Source organism: Xenopus tropicalis, chromosome 8, assembly GCF_000004195.4.
Source record: "Xenopus tropicalis strain Nigerian chromosome 8, UCB_Xtro_10.0, whole genome shotgun sequence".
In the NCBI taxonomy this organism is placed as follows: domain Eukaryota; kingdom Metazoa; phylum Chordata; class Amphibia; order Anura; family Pipidae; genus Xenopus; species Xenopus tropicalis.
This window is the reverse complement of record NC_030684.2, coordinates 26,190,380-26,209,512: the sequence shown is the minus strand read 5'-3', so window position 1 is coordinate 26,209,512 and position 19,133 is coordinate 26,190,380. Positions and strand designations below refer to the sequence as shown.

At 42.3% G+C, this 19,133-nt stretch overlaps 1 protein-coding gene across 2 annotated transcripts in view; it reads left to right on the top strand.

The window, feature by feature from the left end:
* Positions 1-19,133, top strand: part of iqsec2 (IQ motif and Sec7 domain 2) — a 120,170-nt gene that overhangs the window by 35,315 nt on the left and 65,722 nt on the right. For both annotated transcript variants that reach the window (XM_002940970.5, XM_004916749.4), the window contains exon 2: positions 7,599-7,628. In XM_002940970.5, coding sequence (XP_002941016.2) covers positions 7,599-7,628 — 30 coding nt within the window. The remainder of the gene's footprint in view (positions 1-7,598; positions 7,629-19,133) is intronic.

Here is a 19,133-nt window from a genome sequence, read left to right as displayed (position 1 = left end):
GCAGGCAGGGTATGGCACACACAGGCAGGATAGGGCAGGCAGAGTATGGCACACACAGGCAGGATAGGGCAGGCAGAGTATGGCACACACAGGCAGGATAGGGCAGGCAGAGTATGGCACACACAGGCAGGATAGGGCAGGCAGAGTATGGCACACACAGGCAACCTAGGGCAGGTAGACTATGGCACACACAAGCAGGATAGGGTAGGCAGGGTATGGCACACACAGGCAGGGTAGAGCAGGCAGGGTATGGCACACACAGGTAGGGCAGGCAGAGTATGGCACACACAGGCAGGTTAGGGTAGGCAGGGTATGGCACACACAGGCAGGGTAGAGCAGGCAGGGTATGGCACACACAGGCAGGATAGGGCAGGCAGAGTATGGCACACACAGGCAGGATAGGGCAGGCAGAGTATGGCACACACAGGCAGGATAGGGTAGGCAGGGTATGGCACACACAGGCAGGATAGGGCAGGCAGAGTATGGCACACACAGGCAGGATAGGGCAGGCAGAGTATGGCACACACAGGCAACATAGGACAGGTAGAGTATGGCACACACAAGCAGGATAGGGCAGGCAGCATAGGGGCAGGCATAGTATGGCACTTTTGCAATCATCAGAAATTATCGGATTCGTACTTTAATTAATGTGCCCCTTAGTATGTTATAGAATGGCCAATTCGAAGCAACTTTTCATTTGGTCTTCATTATTTCTTATAGTTTTTTTTTATCTGCCTTCTTCAAACTCTTTGTAGCTTTCAAAACTATTTCTGCGTGAGGCTGCAGTTGTATTGTCATTGTTACTTTTTATAATTTTTTTTTTCTATTCAGGCCCTCTCCTATTGATATACCAGCCTTTCATTCAAACCACTACCTGGTTACCTAAGGTAATTTGGACCCTAGCAACCATATAGCTGTTGCAATTCCAAATTGGAGAGCTACTGAACAAATATTGAAATAATAAAAAAAACACAAATAAAAAATGAAGACCAATTGCAAATTGTCTCAGAATATTACTCTCTACATTATACTAAAAGTTAACTCAAAGGTGAACAACCCCTTTAAAGAAAATGTTTAAAGGAGAACTAAACCCCCTCTGGTACAAAAGCCCCCTTAACTTCCCTCCATCGACCTCCCCTCTCACCATACCCTTCTTGCACATCTTATTACTTTGATAAGTGGCCCTATTTAAAAACCTGACCTGAAGACCCGAAGCATTTTTAATGGATGGAAGATGGCACTCTGCTGCGCTGCTCTGCTTTTTTAGGTCAGTTTTTTAATTATGGGGGATGATGGAGGGCAGTTAAGGGGACTTTTGTACCTAGAGGGGGTTTAGTTCTCCTTTAAAATAGTATAATATAGTTAATATAGATTTTTTAAATAAAAAAAAAAGAAATAAAGATAAGACCTGCATCACCTATGCGCAGGGTACCTGCGGGTACCCAACCTGCTACTGATCTCTACCCCCTGGCCTCTAAGTTCTGCCCCTTTGTCCAATCCCAAAGTTGAGATCTTCCCCTCCCCAAACTCTTTTAGAATTGATATAGACAAATCAGTTATTCCTATGCAATAAGTAAATACAAATAACTTCCCATAGCAGTAGTTGCACTCCCAGATGTGGAACAGGATTACACCCTGTGTGAGGCCCGCATTGATTACAGGCAGGAGGAGCTTACACTACTCCTCTCCTCGCTCATCGGCCCTTGGGTCCAGCCAAGTCATTTCCTGATGGGCCGTTCTGTCCTTTGCTTTTAGCTCTGTTCGATATTCTGTCCCTCCTGAGACAGCAGCCAGCGCATTTAACCTTGGGGAGGAAGGTATTCTGCTGGGATAGGCTGTATAAACCATCCTCTCAGTGAGGCACACATGCCTGGGGCTTGTTATTTATTATGGAGGTTATTTTTGATGTGGCTTTATTTGGCCTTGCATTTGCTGTCATTGGGGGTGTCTGATTTTCTCACGTTGGAACGAGGCATTGGGTTAATGCTTATCTTTTCCCATTGCCTTCCATGCCCATCTAGTTGCCAAAATGGTCAGTTCCTTTAATTTGGCACAGCAGCTATGGGGAAAGACTACAGATCCTTTGCCTGCTATTCACCACTACCACCAGTGTTGTTCTATCTAGGGAGCCTTAAGAGCCACAAGGTTTGCTATGAGGTCTTGGAACCCATAGCAACCAAGCACATTTTAGCTTTCCAGGTGCAGAACAATAAATGTTATCTCCTGATTGGTTAAGAAAACTGCTGCTATCGTGACCCCTTCCCGGGACACACATTAATACTGACCAAATTATTTAGAACAAAGGGGTACATTTTGAGCCAACCATCTTTCATACATTTTGGGTGATGGGTTTATTATGTAAGTCTAAGTCAGACCATTTTCTTTGGGTGCTTAGCTGAAAGGGGGGGCTGTATCGAAACTTACATACCCCCTATATGTAACATACGTTTTCCCAGTAGCAGTAACCCACAGCAAGCAATAAGATCTTTGCTTTTTAAAACAGATGACCAGTTAATTCTACCTGCTAATTGGTTGCTATAGGTTACTGCTCCTGCAAACTTTATTACGTAACCCCTATAGAGGCTGCAGCCCTGCTATTATTTAAAAAAAAAAAAATATATATATATAAACAGAAAATGACGCCACTCATAGGGTTTTCACAATAAAGACAAAATGAAAAAAAAAACCCTTATCAGATGCAAATGGTTAGATTTATCGATTCAATGTTTCAGTCCTCTACTGGGACTTGCGTGTATATATATATATATATATATATATATATATTTTTTTTTTTTTATTTTATTTTATTTTTTTTTTTTTACTTTGCCTTTAAATACTTTTCATTTCCCTTTTCAAAATCCCTTTTCATTTTTTCATGCCCAGTTCTTCCCTGCGCGTTTCAATCATCTCAAATGCTGCATCATGAAAATGCTGCCCGCTCTGAACTCTCTTAATTGCTCGGCCAGCAGAGGTCCCTAAGTGGCATATATAAGCAGGCAGCAAATGCCTATTGATTGATGCAGAGTGATGCTAATCTATTAGCAGGCCGACCGCACGCGTCTTCATTGGTTTCTGGGTAATAACCTCATTGCAAGCTGACAGCTCCCCTTCCCAGCCTGACCCACACTTTGCCACCATTGTCTCCCCCCACATGCCTTCCCATGAATGAATATCGATTTGCTAGCAGGAATCACCATATATATAGGTATCACCTTCATGTCAGCCCTGTAGGCCAGAGCTGCAGTCACCATTGATTCAAACAATTTAAAGGGAAAGCAGCCACAATGCTATTCTAAGTATTCAGGCTCTTTAAAGAATAACTAAACCCTATCAAGTGTATGTACCATTTAGTGTAGAAATATCTCTATACTTCAACGATCCCTTTGTATTTGTCGCTCATTCTGGTTGGCCACAAGCTTTCTTATCATTGCCCATAGTCCTTCTATTGTGTTATAGTCTGCTATAGTCTCCCAGATTTTATCCCTTACTCTCTTGTTGTCTTTTAAACCTTTCAGGACTATAGAATGATTTCATAAGGGTCGTTTATGTACGCAGCGGGCAGGTTTGGTTGTGCTGGTATGGGTGCAAATGTTGCCGTTATTGATGCCCATTCAAAGACGCTCTTTGTTGTTCATTATAGTTGCACAAGGTTTAGGGTTGCCACCTTTTGCCCCGCATTATATGGCCTAGGGGGGAAGGGGGCAGTTTTAAGTGTTTTTGTCATGTGACCAAAAAGGCTGCTGGTGACTTGTTTAACCCGCAGCCAGTTACAGTGAAGCAAGCATTGGGAGTCACGTCCTGCCCATACGGAGCTGATACAGAATGCAGGCAGTCCCAACCACATTGTAGCTGCACTAACAACAAAAATGCATGGCTGCCTGGGGGCCCAGAAGTATATAGGGGACCCATAATGCATCATCCTCCCAAAGGTTTAAGGACCCAGTATTTTGCAAAATACTTTGACAATCCCTTGATAAAGAGCATTCAAGGCACCAGCATTTATCAACTACAACTCCCAGCATGCCCTGAGAGCCTTTGCCATAGTTATGCTGTTGGTTCTGTAGACCCCCAGTGCAGCTGAGCCCCTGCCTCCCCTTGGCAGCCTTGCATTGCGTGATGCTGAAGCCGCCTTCCCCTGTACTGTGAGTGGTGTCAGTATGAATATTTATGGATGTTTTTATGCTGCAGGAGTGGGAGTTGCTTGCCTGTCCTAACGCCTACACTTCTCTTTCTCTGGGCACAAATCTGCACGCGCGCTTGCGTAGCCATGGATGTTTGTTGCTCTAGTGATGCACATTTCTCTCTATGTGCTGGGCCTTTCCCACACCTTCAGAGGCTCATTATAGCATTTGTCCCTTCCCTTGCCACTATAGATATATTTCCAAAACCTACCCTTTAAAGGGCTCCAGTGCAGGAGGGGATCTGTGGGAATGCCACCTGGTTATCACTGTAACTCTCTGCACCCCATATGATGTCAAGAGGTCTGGGAGTTGTAGCTTAGCAAGTGCATTGAACCCAAGGTACCCCTAACTTATTTTATCTTTGGGTTTGTGAAGTCTTAGATATTTACCCTTTGGCCAGCAGAGTGGGGTAATTTACACTGACATCTGAAGAAGGTATTTTATTTTATCGCTGCAGATAAAACCGTGTGGCAGCTCCCAGACAGAGATTATAAAAGGTAAATGTAGAAAAAAACTTAGATGCTACCTTCTGGAGCACTAAAACATTATTTTGTCTAGTCTTGTGCTTAAGGGCAAATGCCCATACCTTGTGCACTCCTACCTTCCAATTTGTGCCTGTATGTTACCCAACCACTTAGATTGTAAGCTCTATGAGACCTCCTTCCTACTGTGTCTCACACCACAATCTCACACCTCATACCTACAATCTTATTTATTGAAGTTATTATAATACTTGCCCCCCTGTGTGTAATTGTGTATATTGTAAGATTGTACAGCGCTGCGTACCCTTGTAGTGCTTTATAAATAAAGTTTTACATACATTCATATATGTATATGATTCAAACAAGGCTGCAGTCGGCTGCCAGCGCAGAGGTTCAGCAGCCCTATAAGGGTGAGAAGCCAGGCCTTTAAAGTTGTCCATAGCAGCTCTCCATCTTGGCTTCTGTTACGACATCAGTGGCACTGCACTCACAGCTGTGAGCTGCTTTTAGGAAACTATCAGAAAAGAAGATGAGGAGCTACCAGGGGCATCTTTGGAGCTATAGATCTTCCCATACTTAAAGGGCTGTGGTGGATTTGGGCTGGTAGAGACATTTATGACATGAAGTGTAGCAATTGTAGACCAATTTTATATTATCTGAATACTAATTTTCCTCTTTTCAGTAACACTTGCTGGGTGAGAAGCGCCTGAAACAAATATTGACCTCAAAAGGGAATCGAAAATAAACATTTGTAAACCTTGCCCCTAAAAGGAGAAAGCAATACTATCTATTGCTGAAACTATTATTTGCCTTAATTTTCTGCCTCTTTCCAGCTTTCAAATGGGGGATCCCCAGCAACCAAAAAAACTATTGCCCTGTGAGAAAGTCTTGCATAGCCACTTTGCCCCCTGGCCCAACAACTGGAAGATTTTACTTCTGAAACCCTACTGCTCTGTGTTTTTTCTGTGGGTACCTAACCCAATGCAAGGACTTCTTGTCTTTTAATCAGACCCTCTCCTATTCATATTTCCTCCTTCAAACCCCTGTCTGTTTGCTAGGTTAAACTATGTATTAGCAATCAGGTTGCTGCAAAAAGCTAAGTATGTCAAAAAGCATAAAAAATATTGACCAAGTGCACAGTGCAGTTATGTCCTAACAGAAGCACCAGCCGGGGGTTTCAGGTAATGGATTACAATCACTGGGGGTGCCTAACATTTGGCATCCCTAGTGATATAGCCTTTTCTTCTCCTTTAAGGTAGCTTTATAAAAGAGACACTTCCCCCCCCCACATAACCCCAGTGGAATCCATTTTGTGCTTCCAATTCTGAACCACATTTTGCATATTACAGCAGAAAAGTCTGGCTTCCACCCAAACTCTCTGATAAGTGATTAGGATGCAGAGTGTCTTCTGACTCCCAGCTGCCTCGAGTCTCTTGAGTGTACTTTGATTTTCCAATGCTTGCAGTAAGGGAAGCACTCCATTCTTCCATGGGCACTAAGTCCTATTTAAAGGGAATCTGCATTTTGAAAAATGAAAGTGTTAATCTAAGCAACTTTTTAATATACATTCATTAACAAATGTTTGTGGTTTTAAAGTTATTTGTAAGTGTAACTGCTACTGTAAACTGTACCTGTCTTGCTGTTTATATTCTCTGAATTCCTGGTTATAGATCCTGCAGCAGTGTAGCTAGGTGATTTACCTGAAGGAGTACAAACTACTACTTCTACTACAGTGTTTCAGTAGTTAGAACCAGGAGTTTGTGTGGATAACAGAGATTCATTCCTGTAACTTGGCAGGACTAGGTGCGATTGGATAGGAGGGAGATTTGTATTATTCTGCTCCCCTCCACCAAAGAAATACAACACTGGGGTAACAAAACACTATAAACCTCATTGTGTGCCATTGGCACTTACTTTCTAAGTAGATTGAGTGTGCTCTTCCTTTTGTGTTCATTGATTGGGTATTGATGGTTCGTATGATGTACTCAAGAGATATTGCTTAACAGGCCTGTTGCTTTGGAGAGTCACTTGATCAATATGGTTGAACCTTTTTGTGCTTATGTATCTGTTGGTAGTCCCACATTTCACTAGGCTCAATACTTCCAAAAATATATTGGACAACAAATTAGGGTTCTTTCCAAAGCTCACCTTAATTAGCCTTTAGCCCTACCCCACTCCTTTGCTTAGGTTTTTGAGGTATAACTACCAGCTGTTGAGCATTTGCTGGAACCTGTAGTGCAACTGTGGAATTTTTACCTGGGGCACCTGTTCAGCACTAGGTTTTCCTTGACATTTTTGAGTTACAACCACCTACTACTGAAGAGTTTTGTTGGGACATGTAGTGTATTAGGTCTTGTAGGTCATTTTTCGCTACAGCCGCCAGTGGATGAGGATCTGTAGTGCACAGCTGATTGTAGACTTGTTTCCTGGAGGACCTGTCAGCACTAGGTCTTGCAGTCTGTTTCTGAGCTATAACAGCCAGCTATTGAGGAGCTTCTGGAACCTGTAGTACAACTTGGTACCTGGTGCACCTGTTCAGCACTAGGTCTTCCTTGTTATTTTTTAGTTAAAACCATGCTGGGGCCTGTAGTGCACAGCAGATGGTAGACTTGATCCCTGGAGGACCTGGTCACCACTAGGTTTTCAAGACCATTTTTTAGATATATCCATCAGATTTTGAGGAGCTGTGAGGACCTGTAGTGCATAGGTGATGGTAAATGTGTTCCCTGAAGGACGTGGTCAGCACTTAAATAGTATGGACTTTTGAGTTCCAAACACCAGCTATTTCTGGTAACTGTAGTGCACAGATTGAGGAGCGCGGGTTTAGACCTGGGCCATCTGCTTTTTTAAAAAAAAAATTTATAGCTACAATTTACTTTAAGTACCGCTGAATCTGCAAACCTGGCAGTGACATTTTTCTTTTTGTTTCTTTCAGATCGGACAGTGAGAACTCCAGGACAATGAGGTGAGTGCTGGCCTTGCTCCTCATGCTTTCCCTTCTAAGCCAGTGGCTTTTAGACCCCTATTAGAGTTACTAAGCTCACTTGAAATGTACAGTCAGTATCTCGGAAACCCCTTTTAGAAAGACCTAAAGTTGAAATATCTTTCTCTTGAGATGAGTTTGGCAGCCACAGTTTCAGAGGGATCTTGTCAGGGACTGGTTCCCCATCTGAAGTCTGTTGTACTAACACATTTGGGTTCTTTTGTTAACACATTAACCTGGTGGGACTTCTCAGTAGTGCATAGTTCTTCTAACAGATCTTAATATAGATGAAACTTGCTAACTCGTGGTTATTTTTGGGCATAGATTGATGTCATCTGTACTATAAGACAAATGGATAAATATCCAGAATTAGAATTATTATCTTAGTATTTCCTCTCTTTCGTGGTAAGCTGCAGATGTTTGTGTACCCTAGGAGATGCCTTTGGGGGGAGCATTTTAATAACTACATACAGTTTTCTCTACTTGGGGCATCCATCATTTCCATAAATTGTATCTACTGCTTTTAGTGGGCCCTAAGATCCAAGTGGCTTCCTAATTATGGCTATTAGTACCTATTAAATAGTTAAACGGTAGAATACAGACTGGCTAAAGGTAAAAAAATTTTTTGACATCACTGTTACTTCAATGCAAAAAAGACTACCCCCCCCCTTTGCTTTAGCTATAGTTCTCCTTTAAAGCCCTTCCAGTTTGGGAATAAATATATAACTACTGGTATTTATGATTATTGAGCTATACAAATCTTGCATTTCATTTTTGCGGCTTTAATGTGGCCTTTGATTACTGCTAAGCTGTCTGTCTATTGGGAACAATATTGTAACATGGCTAAGCTCCTGTTTGCATTGCCACCAAAACCTCGGTGTTGGATATAGATGTGCAATATATGCCTATCTCTAACCCTATCCCCGTCTCATGTGCTTTGCCCTAAGGGCAGAGGAAATCGATGGGGGGTGTAACATGTGTATGTGGGTATGGGTGCAGGTCAGAATATAAACTACTATACCCAACCTCAAATGATAAAAATTCAGGTCAGCCATGACCCTTTGGTGGTCATCAAGGTTGTGGATCGAGAAGCAGGTTCAATTGGCTCAAAATGCAGATGTCAGTTTGGGTTTATCTGATTGCGGGCAGAAGACCTTGGATGATGTCAATTCAGGTCTACTATGACCCTTTGGTGACCATCAAGGTTGTGGATAAGATTTGGGTAGCAGCTTCAATTGGGTCGAAATGCAGATGCCAATTTAGGTTTATCTGATTATACTTGAGAAGAGGGCAGAAGACCTTGGGTGATGTCAATTCAGGTCTATGGTCTTTTGGTGGACATCAAGTAGCATTTTAGGTTGTTGATCAGATTTGGGTAGCCAGTTCGGTTGTGTCAGGCCAGGCTGGTGGCTTTAATGCAGCATTCAATTACTGCTTTCAGTTGCTGAGCTATCTGTATGTTGGGCGCATTATTGCCATTGACTTTCATGACGTGTAATGTGGCCAAATATTTCCACTAAAACCCCAGCATGGGATATTGATAAGCAATATATGCCGATCACAACCTTATCCCTCTCTCATTTACTTTGCCCTAGGGACAGAGGAAATAATTAGGTGATATGTAACATTGGGCTTCCTACAAACCGTGTATGTGGGTATGGGTGCAGGTCAGATTATAAACTTTCAAACACCAGCCTCAGATGCAATGACCTTTTGGTGGGCATTACGGCAATTACAATTTCCCTATGATTGCTTTGGGTTTTTATTGGCCTCAAAGATGGTTTGTTTGCTGTGTGGTTTCAAACTAATGCCTTGAAGCCCAGAATCTGCACAGACACTCTTTGAACTAAAAGGAAGGGGGTGGCCACCCAATAGTGAGCCATTAGAAAAGAATGGTCAGAGGGAGGATAATAGAATATTACGGGTAAATCTTTCCTATGAATCACAGTGACTGGTTGCAGTGGGAAGTAGCAGCAATCAAGGAGCTTCTGCTTTGGAGCTGATCAATTAGACTGGAATGTGTCTCAGCGGCCTATCCTGTTTGCATTATTTATATATATATATATATATAAAGAACAGTGCAAAGCAGGCACTCATGTAAAATTAAGCAACATTTATTGTGTCAGACTAAATCTGACACAATAAATGTTGCTTAATTTTTTCATTAAGACCTGTGAGTGCGGCATCTTTTCTATATATATATATATAGAAAATAATCATCTGTGGCCAGCACACACTTCAATGTTTCATCAAAAAAATTTTTATTGCAGATATATTGTTAAAACCTTTTTTAACAATATATCTGCAATAAAAATTTTTTTGATGAAACATTAAAGGGTGTGCTGGCCACAGATCATTATTTTCTATGCATACATAATTTTGGCTAAGCACCCCGCAGAATATTGAGCCTTGGAGTGCGGACACCATTTGGATTGATATATATATATATATATATATAATATAATATAATATATACACACACATACACACACAGAGAGAGAGAGATGTACTGCACTCGTCCAGGCTTGACTCCCTGCTCCATCACAGTATCACCCATCCACATCATTTATTGGTGCATTTGTATATTACAGTATAGTTTGTGTGCATATTTGTGTATTTATAATGTATATCCTTTACTCTAAAATATTAGGTTTTATACACATGAGTGAAAGCTGCCATATTGCTGTTATTGGCAAGAGATTTCCTGTGGGAAACATGGGAATATTGCTGACAGGTCAGTTTGCTCCTTATGGAATTGACTGGATTGTATGAGTTTTTGGTAAATTCGATTTTGAGCTCTGTAGGTGCAGGAGAGGAGGTGAATGATTAGCTGTTCTCTGTTAAGTGCTGGACGTCTATGAATAACTGATAATGAGATTTATAAAATCATAAAGCCAGGGCCACATGTTCTCCCAGTTTCTTGAAATTTCCTTCTTCTGCCATGTGATACTAGAAGTTCCTGTGGCACAACAGATGGAGTAAGCAGTGTGAATAATAGTTAATGCTACTGTGGTGGAACGAGAATGGTAACTCCCATTACTTTTGTACTACTGATATGCAAAGAAAAAGGCTCCAGGGCAAAGGTGCATATATGTAAAATTGTCTTGGAAAGCTGCTTAGTACTGACCAGAGTACTATAATGATCACTAAATTAATTTTCTTTTGACAGAAAATTAATTAACAGGGTTGGACTGGCCCACCAGCATACTAGAAAGAATCCTTGCGGGCATTGCACATTGCTCACAACCTGCCTATTCTCTTTTCTTGGCACAACTATATATATTGACAGGGATGCATGGGCAGGAGGCAGAGAGGATTCTGTTTGGACAAGCCTCTTTCATATCAGGGAAAAAGGATTTCCAAGCTGTAATTGTTAGATTATGCTGTTGACCAATAATAGGGGAAGCAAACCAACCCCCCCCCCCCAATTTGCGTTGCTTTGGTGTTGGATTCTAATGATCATACTCTGTTGAACACAATGGGACTTAGTTAAAAATTTGTTAAAATTTGCAAAGTGCATTCCTTAGTAATGCAATGGTAGCTTCTGTAAAATGACATGGTCCTAACATCATAATGCCAGGCAAACATTCTATAGTTCTGTTCTCTTTAAAGCCCCCCCCCCCCACTCCACACCCCCACCAGAGTTCTGTGCTGGGTGGCTGTGCCTATCTTTGGCAGTGTGTTGCTAAGAGCATCAGTGCAGTGTAAATGATGTTGCTATGAGCATTGAGACAGAGATGCTACATGATATGGTGGGAGTTCTGTGAAATTTCCCAAGCCTTCAGATCATGGAATTCATCCAGGAAACTGTACAGCATATACCTCTTTCTCCTTGTAATACCCATAGCACCCTGTAGCACCTAGAGTAGCAATGGAGAGGATAATAGCACAGCAGCACCTATAGTTGCAGCAGGGATAATAGCACAGCAGCACCTATAGTTGTAGTGGGGAGCAACATTAATGTCACATTCAATGGGACCAAACACCCAGCCTTTCCCTCCATACTGCAGAATTCTAATCACGTTTGCTTTGTCTTTTGTTCTAACCTCGGTCAGAGAGCCCTGGGGGAATCCATTTTACATATGGCGGCTATAAGTGGGACAGTAGATGTAGCAAAGTACAGATATTGGTATGCCTGGCTGTGTGCAGCAGTCCTCCTATACATAATTAAGAGATCGTTATCTCAAGTGAGCAATCACTTCTACTATCTGGTTTTTAAATTGCCACTGAAATGTTATCACTCAGCTTGATAGCAGTTTAGCGCTGAGCTGCGCCGAGCGTGGCTTCCTGCCCGTCCCCTGCCAGTCTGATGGGTAAATCAGGGGATTTGTAACCTTGCCAGCTGCCAATAATCACATTTCTACTGTCTTAAGGCATACGCCTGTCACAGCCGTACTGCCTGCCTTTGGCTTGAATAGCACCAGCGGTGACAGGCAGTTGCCACTCAAATCAAAGGCAAGGCAGCACGGGCAGAAAACACTGAGTGTGCCATGGGCTTAAAGCTAATTTTATCAGTATTTTTATAATAAAGCCCCTATTGTGCACTGGGGCAAAAATACATGCGGTTTCTAGCATTAACCCTATTAATATCCTAAAAGGCATTGAATACAGGTATTGTAACATAATTGTAGCCTCATGGAAGCTTCCTGTATGGTTTTCCAATTAGGAGACAAAAGAAACAGAACTATTTTATCTTTTTAGTCTTGGAGAATATATATATATATTTTTTCTATTTTTCCAGATTTTATTATGATGCTTGGTTATATTGCAACAGTAGGGAAACCACACAAACTAGGAGAGAAAACAGAAGCTTCTGGTGGGAATTCATCTCAGGACCTTTGTTCAACAAGGCAGTAGTACTGACCCACCTTGCCATGAAAGTTTGGGATCCTGAGGAGTACAACCTTCCCTTAGAATTGTAGGGTTTAATTAACAGTACTTATTCTAGGTATAAGAAGGTGGCCCTGCAGCAGCTAGAAAGTGGTTACCTTTTGGTCATTTGTGCTGTCCTCACTGAGTCCGTTATACCACCATAGAGACCACAACAGAATCATTCGTAGAAGGTACTGAGCCACAATGCCATAACATATTAAGGTAATGAGGTATACACCCTAATGCTTAATATCACAGGGCTTAGATACGTGTCTTACAGGACATATTGTATAAATGTCTCCACAAGATGATCTAGGTATGAGGTGACCCCTGCAGCAGCCAATGCTAAGCAATGCTGCCACCTTATGTTGCTTTGTGCTGTCCTCATCTCACCATAAAGCTTCAGCTGGGTCACTTATATCACCACAGACCACAACAGAAGGTACTAAGCCACCATGCAATAACATTTGGTGGTATTGGGTAATAGCACCTACCCTTGGAATCACAAGGTTTTGAGGTGGAAGTGGCTTACAGTGCTTAATTTGGGAATATCCAAACAAGATGATCTAGGTATCCAAAGGTGTCCCCTGCTTTCACCTTATGGTGGTACTTTTTGCTGTCTTCATCTTCCATGTACACTGGTCACCTTGCAGACCAAAGTAATAGAATATTCTGGGCTCTGCAGCTGTATCCTCATAGGCCCATTTGTACACACTTTTATTGTAATCACAAATCATCAGTCCCAGACCCTCAATAACTGTGGGCGAGTTATTCACTATTTCCCATGTTCCGGGGCTGGATTATTATAAAACAATGATCTCTATAAAGATCTTGGGTTTGCTGGTTTGGGGGGAGAGGGGTTCACATCTGCTCTAAACCATGGTCCTCTTCTATAGAGTCTACCCTCATACTAATCATTAGGTGGTCTTCCATTTCAGTCTTAATGTTGATTTTTTTCTGAATTTCATTTTGTCTTCCTTAGAGCTCAGATGAAGGATCTCTAGTGGCTTGGTACTCTTTACTAATAGTAGGAACCCTAAAAACATTCAGTTTCTGTACCACATGATAGAGGCCCCAATGCATTAAATAAAGGAAATGAAAAGTGTTGGGTATTGAGGATCCCCTCCCGGCATCAGAAAAAAGCAACATAATGACTAAAGGGCAAGTTTCTTCTTATATTGCACTCCATGGGAAGGCTTGAAGCCATTAGAGTATCCGTGATAATTATGGGCTAGAACTGAACTTCATAGGTGGTCTTTTGTGCCACTATGCATTGCTTGCAAGAGCCGGCGCATTTCTCATCATTAGGTGGACTTTCATGTTGATTTTCATCTGAATTTCATTCTGTGTTCCTTAGAGCTCAGATGAATGATCACTTGTGGCTTGGTCTTCTTTATCAATTGTAGACACTCTAAGAACCTTGTTTCTGTACCACATGATAGAGGGCACCAATGCATTAAATAAAGGAAATGAAAAGTTTTGGGTATTGAGGATCCCCTTCCGGCATCAGAAAACAGCAACACAATGACTAATGGGCAGGTTCCTTCTTATACTGCACACCATTGCTGTGTATTGCTTGCAAGAGCTGGCCCGTTCCTCCTCATTGACTAGAGGGAGAGTCATGCCCACACATGGCACTAGCTTCTCCCAGCAGCACCTAGACCTTCAGAAAGTTAAACCAAGACCCTACCACTGGAATTAACTAGGAACTGATGGAATTCACTGGTAAAGAGTTAAGAAAACTATCCCTTTCTTCCATGTTCCGCTGTCATTCGGTACCAACGTTGCCTTGGAGACTGAAGCTGGTAAACTGTGCAGGAAAAAAAAAGTCCTTTTTTTCCAAAATAGTCCCTCCTCCTCCTCGTCCTCCTCCTTTCCATGTTAATTGCTGGTTGTGAGTCATTCTGCAGCTGTACCAGTGATCGTTCTAACGCCACCCTCTGCAACGTAGTAGGCACGGGCAAGCTTGGCACTGCACTAGAATAGATATATAATAAAACTGCTTACAACTTGGTGCCCTATTGGGTCCCCTTAGCAGTCATGGGGTCTGCAGCATTACTAAATATAAATATACCACTTTCTCAAGCTGTCTCCGTTCATCTTTAAAAACCAACCACAGAGCCAAGTTTGCACCAAGTATAGTAACCCATAAACAACCAGTCAGTAAATGCAACCGGCTGCTTGGTTGCTATGGGTTACCTAGCAACTTAGACCTAGCACACACATTGTTACTTTACTCCCTGATGAGTGTTACAGTCACGCAGAAAAGGTGCACTCTAATGTGCCAAGATAGCAGTAAAAATAATCATTTCATAAAAGGTGATCCTGGAGCAGATTCCTATCCCAAAGAGCTTATAGTCTAATGTAATTTCCCGTCCTGTTGATTGCTTCTGGGTTATTACTATAGGTCAGCTTGGTTAAAGGCTAGTAGCTGTTGTGTGTCCACGCAGTAGCATCTGTGAGTGATGTATGCCCACCTAGTAGCATCTGCGAGTGATGTGTGCCCACCTAGTAGCATCTGTGAGTGATGTGTGCCCACCTAGTAGCATCTGTAAGTAGCCTGTTCCTTGCCCAGTAGCATCTATGAGTGTTGTGTGTCTGCTCAGTAGTTTCTGTGAGTGCTGTGTGCCAATTTTGTAGCATCTGTCAGTGCTTTGTGCCCACCTTGTGGTAACAGTAAATCATATGTGCCCACCTAGTAGCATCTGTTAGTATAATGTACCTATCCCATACCATCTGTACTGGGTAGTGTGTACCTACCCAGTAGCAACTATGTGTGTTGTGTGCCCACTCCTCTGTGAGTGCTGTATGCCAGTCTTGTAGCATCTGTAAGTTATGCTACAGGAAGGAATTTTTTCCCCTCTGCGGCAAATTAGAGAGGCTTCAGATGGGGTTTTTTGCCTTCCTCTGGATCAACTAGTAGTTAGGCAGGTTATATATAGGCATTATGGTTGAACTTGATGGACGTATGTCTTTTTTCAACCCAACTTACTATGTTACTATGTTATGCGTGCCCACCTTGTGCTGCAATACCTAAATGAGGCACAGGTGGAGGGGCTCATGTCAAAAATGTGTGTGGGGGGGGGGGGGTATTTATTTTATTTTCCTTTAAGAAGCAAAACAAAAGTCAGCAGAAACAGAAATACTGCCCAGAGGCGATAGCAATGCTGAGCGGTCTTTCCTCCCCCCAGGATGTCACACTTCCTGATATCGTTTGGGGTTATTTAGGGTTGGGCAGGGTTGTCTTTTAGAGTTGCTGTGAAATAAGTAGCATTTAGTGTGATGGGAAACTATACCCCCAGAAAGACCTAACCAAAAGATAGTTTATATTAAGTGACCTATTAAAGAATCTTATCAAACTGGAATATATATTAGTAAAAGTTGCCCTTTTACATCTTTTCATGTGAGCCACCATTTTGTGCTGGGCTGTGTGCTCCCTCAGAGATCAGCTGCCAGGAAATAATGCAGCTCTTACTGTAACTGGAAGTAGGGTGGGAGCAAAAGGCAGAACATTGCCCATTAATTGTATGGTCCCAGGGGGCGAGCCGTCATTTTTAAAATGGCAATTATCTATTTAGAATTACCCAATAGCGCATATTACTAAAAAGTATATTTTTATGAAAATGGTTTATTTAGATCAGTGGTTTTCAACCTTCCTAAAACCCTTAAATACAGTTCCTTATGTTGTGGTGACCCCCAACCATAAAATTATTCCCATCAGAAATATGTGTTTTTGACCCCTGTTCCCGACTTTCAGGTTGAGAACCGCTGATTTTTACATTTATGCAATATTTTTTAAAGAGACCTACATTGTTCAGGGAGATAGTTTTGCATTAAAGCAAAAAATATGAAATCTCATGGCAAATAGAATGGTAGGAAGGTGGCAAAAAGCGAGTGACTGGCGTGGGGCACAGATACTTGGTGCAGATTATGAGCCTTATTCTCTTACATACTAATCCAGGATAATCACATATACCAGTAATACAGGTCCTTACTGAGTTTGCCCTGCTCCTTATACCCCTAGGGTGACAATAGGCAACTGCCCCACAACTGTGCCCTCCTCCTAGCAATCGCTGGCTGTAGGTTCATGGTTGCATAGGGCTAGCGTACCAGCAGGGGGCTACACTGGCTACTTGCACTTCTTAGTTTCTGGTGCTTTGTCTTGAAATCGTTAAACTTGCTATTATAACATACCTTTCTAATGTTGTGGATCTTTTCATAGCAGGGGTTAAAATGTTGGCTGTTGCTATGATCCAGGCAGGACATTAGGAAGTGAATAAGTGCCTTGGCCTCTGAGTAATGATTAGATGTCACTTTTTATTGGGAAGCTTTAAAAATAAATAATTGCTGCAGTGTAGTGGATATGGCATAGCGGCATTTATTGGAAATCTGCCTCTGACGCACAGGGTGCACTGATAGGCGGGATCTCGGTATGTCTGGTGATATATATCATGCATTGCTGCTTAAATGGCCACGGCGCACTATGTAAAATCATGCTTACCGTGTTGGACTTTGGTCCACTAAAGGACCTGAGCTGCAGGACCCCACTGGTGAATGCCAGCCTCAGCACCGCCAGCAGGGCCAACCAATGCCGTTGCCCTCGTGGAATTTTTCCAGTGCGCCAGTCCAGGCTTAATGCTTGGTTATACTGTACATCTGTGCAATGTGATAGTATTGTATAGTCTGGGTTTAGGCCAACCAGTTTCTCTCCAGTATGTTCTGGACCTAACTCTGCACACCAGGTCTGCACAGGGCATCAATATAGGCCCTAGCATTTCAAGTACAGAGACGTCCAAACACCCCCCCCCCCCACCAGCCCAATAAATAGTGACTGTAGCAGCCCCTCTGGCATTTGCCAGAATCAACAGATTTCCAGTCCCGGCCTGCTTCACACACCTTGCTAGCTCCTCTGGTACTTCCAACCCACATTGAGGATGCTCTTAGATTTATAAACTTGCACCCATCCTGCACTTTTAGTAATGTACAAAAATGGGTATAGTGGGCTGGGAGTGGGCATGTCAATAAATTGTTGCCCTGTGCATCACTATAATGTGGTTTATGCGTAGCAGGATGTACAATCAGGTGATAACAGCATTGGGCAACACTACAATTTTTCCCCTTGACTTTAATGGGTTTTACCAGATCTGCTGCCATGAAATAATGGTCATGAATCATAAATCTGGTGTTAATAGATCTACAAAACTTCCTTAATAGCATGATTAGCTCCAAACGGCAACACCTTGAAAGGCCAGTACTGCAGTGGCCCTTTTATAAATGCATCATTTATTTTACGTCACTTTTTACAGGTAGAAAATATTTAACCCAGATGTATAAGTATACTCCTAAGAAGGCACGTTACTATTTGCTCATAAAGCTTTTAGATCCCATGTTGGTTTTTTCTCTAGCACTTGCCATACTAGCTATTCTGTTAATGAAAGGGAAACTACAACTTGACCAGCAGGGCTTTTATTGGCCACTCCACCCATTCATTGTGACTTGAAAATTGTTTCAAATTGTAGTAGTTCCAGATTCTATAAATGTCATTTAATCATCTTACAGATATAGATAAGACAATTTTCACTGAATTTTTTAAAAGTTAGCCATGCTTACTTGTGCCCTAAGCTAAATGTGAGGTGTTGGCGCCCTCTTGTGGAAGGCTTAGGCTATGAGTGATGTTGACAAAGAACCACATGTGCTGTCATCGTCCAGCTCAGTAGTAAATCATGCCAGAATCCGCAGGCAGCTTAGTGAGAAAGGCAGAATCAAATAACCATAACTTTTTGGTTTTATATTCACTTTAATGCATACCAGTACATTGTATAGTATCTCTAAAGTACTTTCTGTTGCTATGTATATGCTGTGGAATCCTTTTACCTTGTGCATTAAATGGTACTGGGTGTATGGTATTGAGGTCCAACCTGCTGAACTATAACCATTATCTGGGTCTGTTAAACATGGGGGTGCTTATTTGGTGCAGGTAAAATATGAAACCCATGAGTATCTCTTTAAATGGAGGATTTCGGGATCTCTGTGTATCAGTTTTGTGCCACCCTTCCAAACACAGACGTGAGATTTGGAGTGAGTGCTTATTTGTGCCCTGGGCACCCCTGGAACTATAGCAGGGTGACTGTTACCCCAATGTTTCTATATATCTGTAACCTTGTTATGAGCTAAGGGGGCCCAGCCTGAAGGCCAGTTAGGGGGGGATTTGGGGTGAGTGCTTGGAACTATAGCAGGGTGACTGTTACCCCAATGTTTCTATATATCTGTAACCTTGTTATGAGCTAAGGGGGCCCAGCCTGAAGGCCAGTTAGGGGGAGATTTGGGGTGAGTGCTTATTTGTGCCCTGGGTACCCCTTAAACTATAGCAGGGTGACCGTTACCCCAATGTTTCTATATATCTGTAACCTTGTTATGAGCTAAGGGGGCCCAGCCTGAAGGCCAGTTGGGGGGGATTTGGGGTAAGTGCTTATTTGTGGCCTGGGTAGCCCTGGAACTATAGTAGTATACCCCCACTTTTTTTATTTATATATTTATACATATATATGTAGCCTCTTTAGCCTGAGCTAAGAGTGACCCCTAGGGCTTGGCCTCCAAGGGGGAAGCTTGAATTGA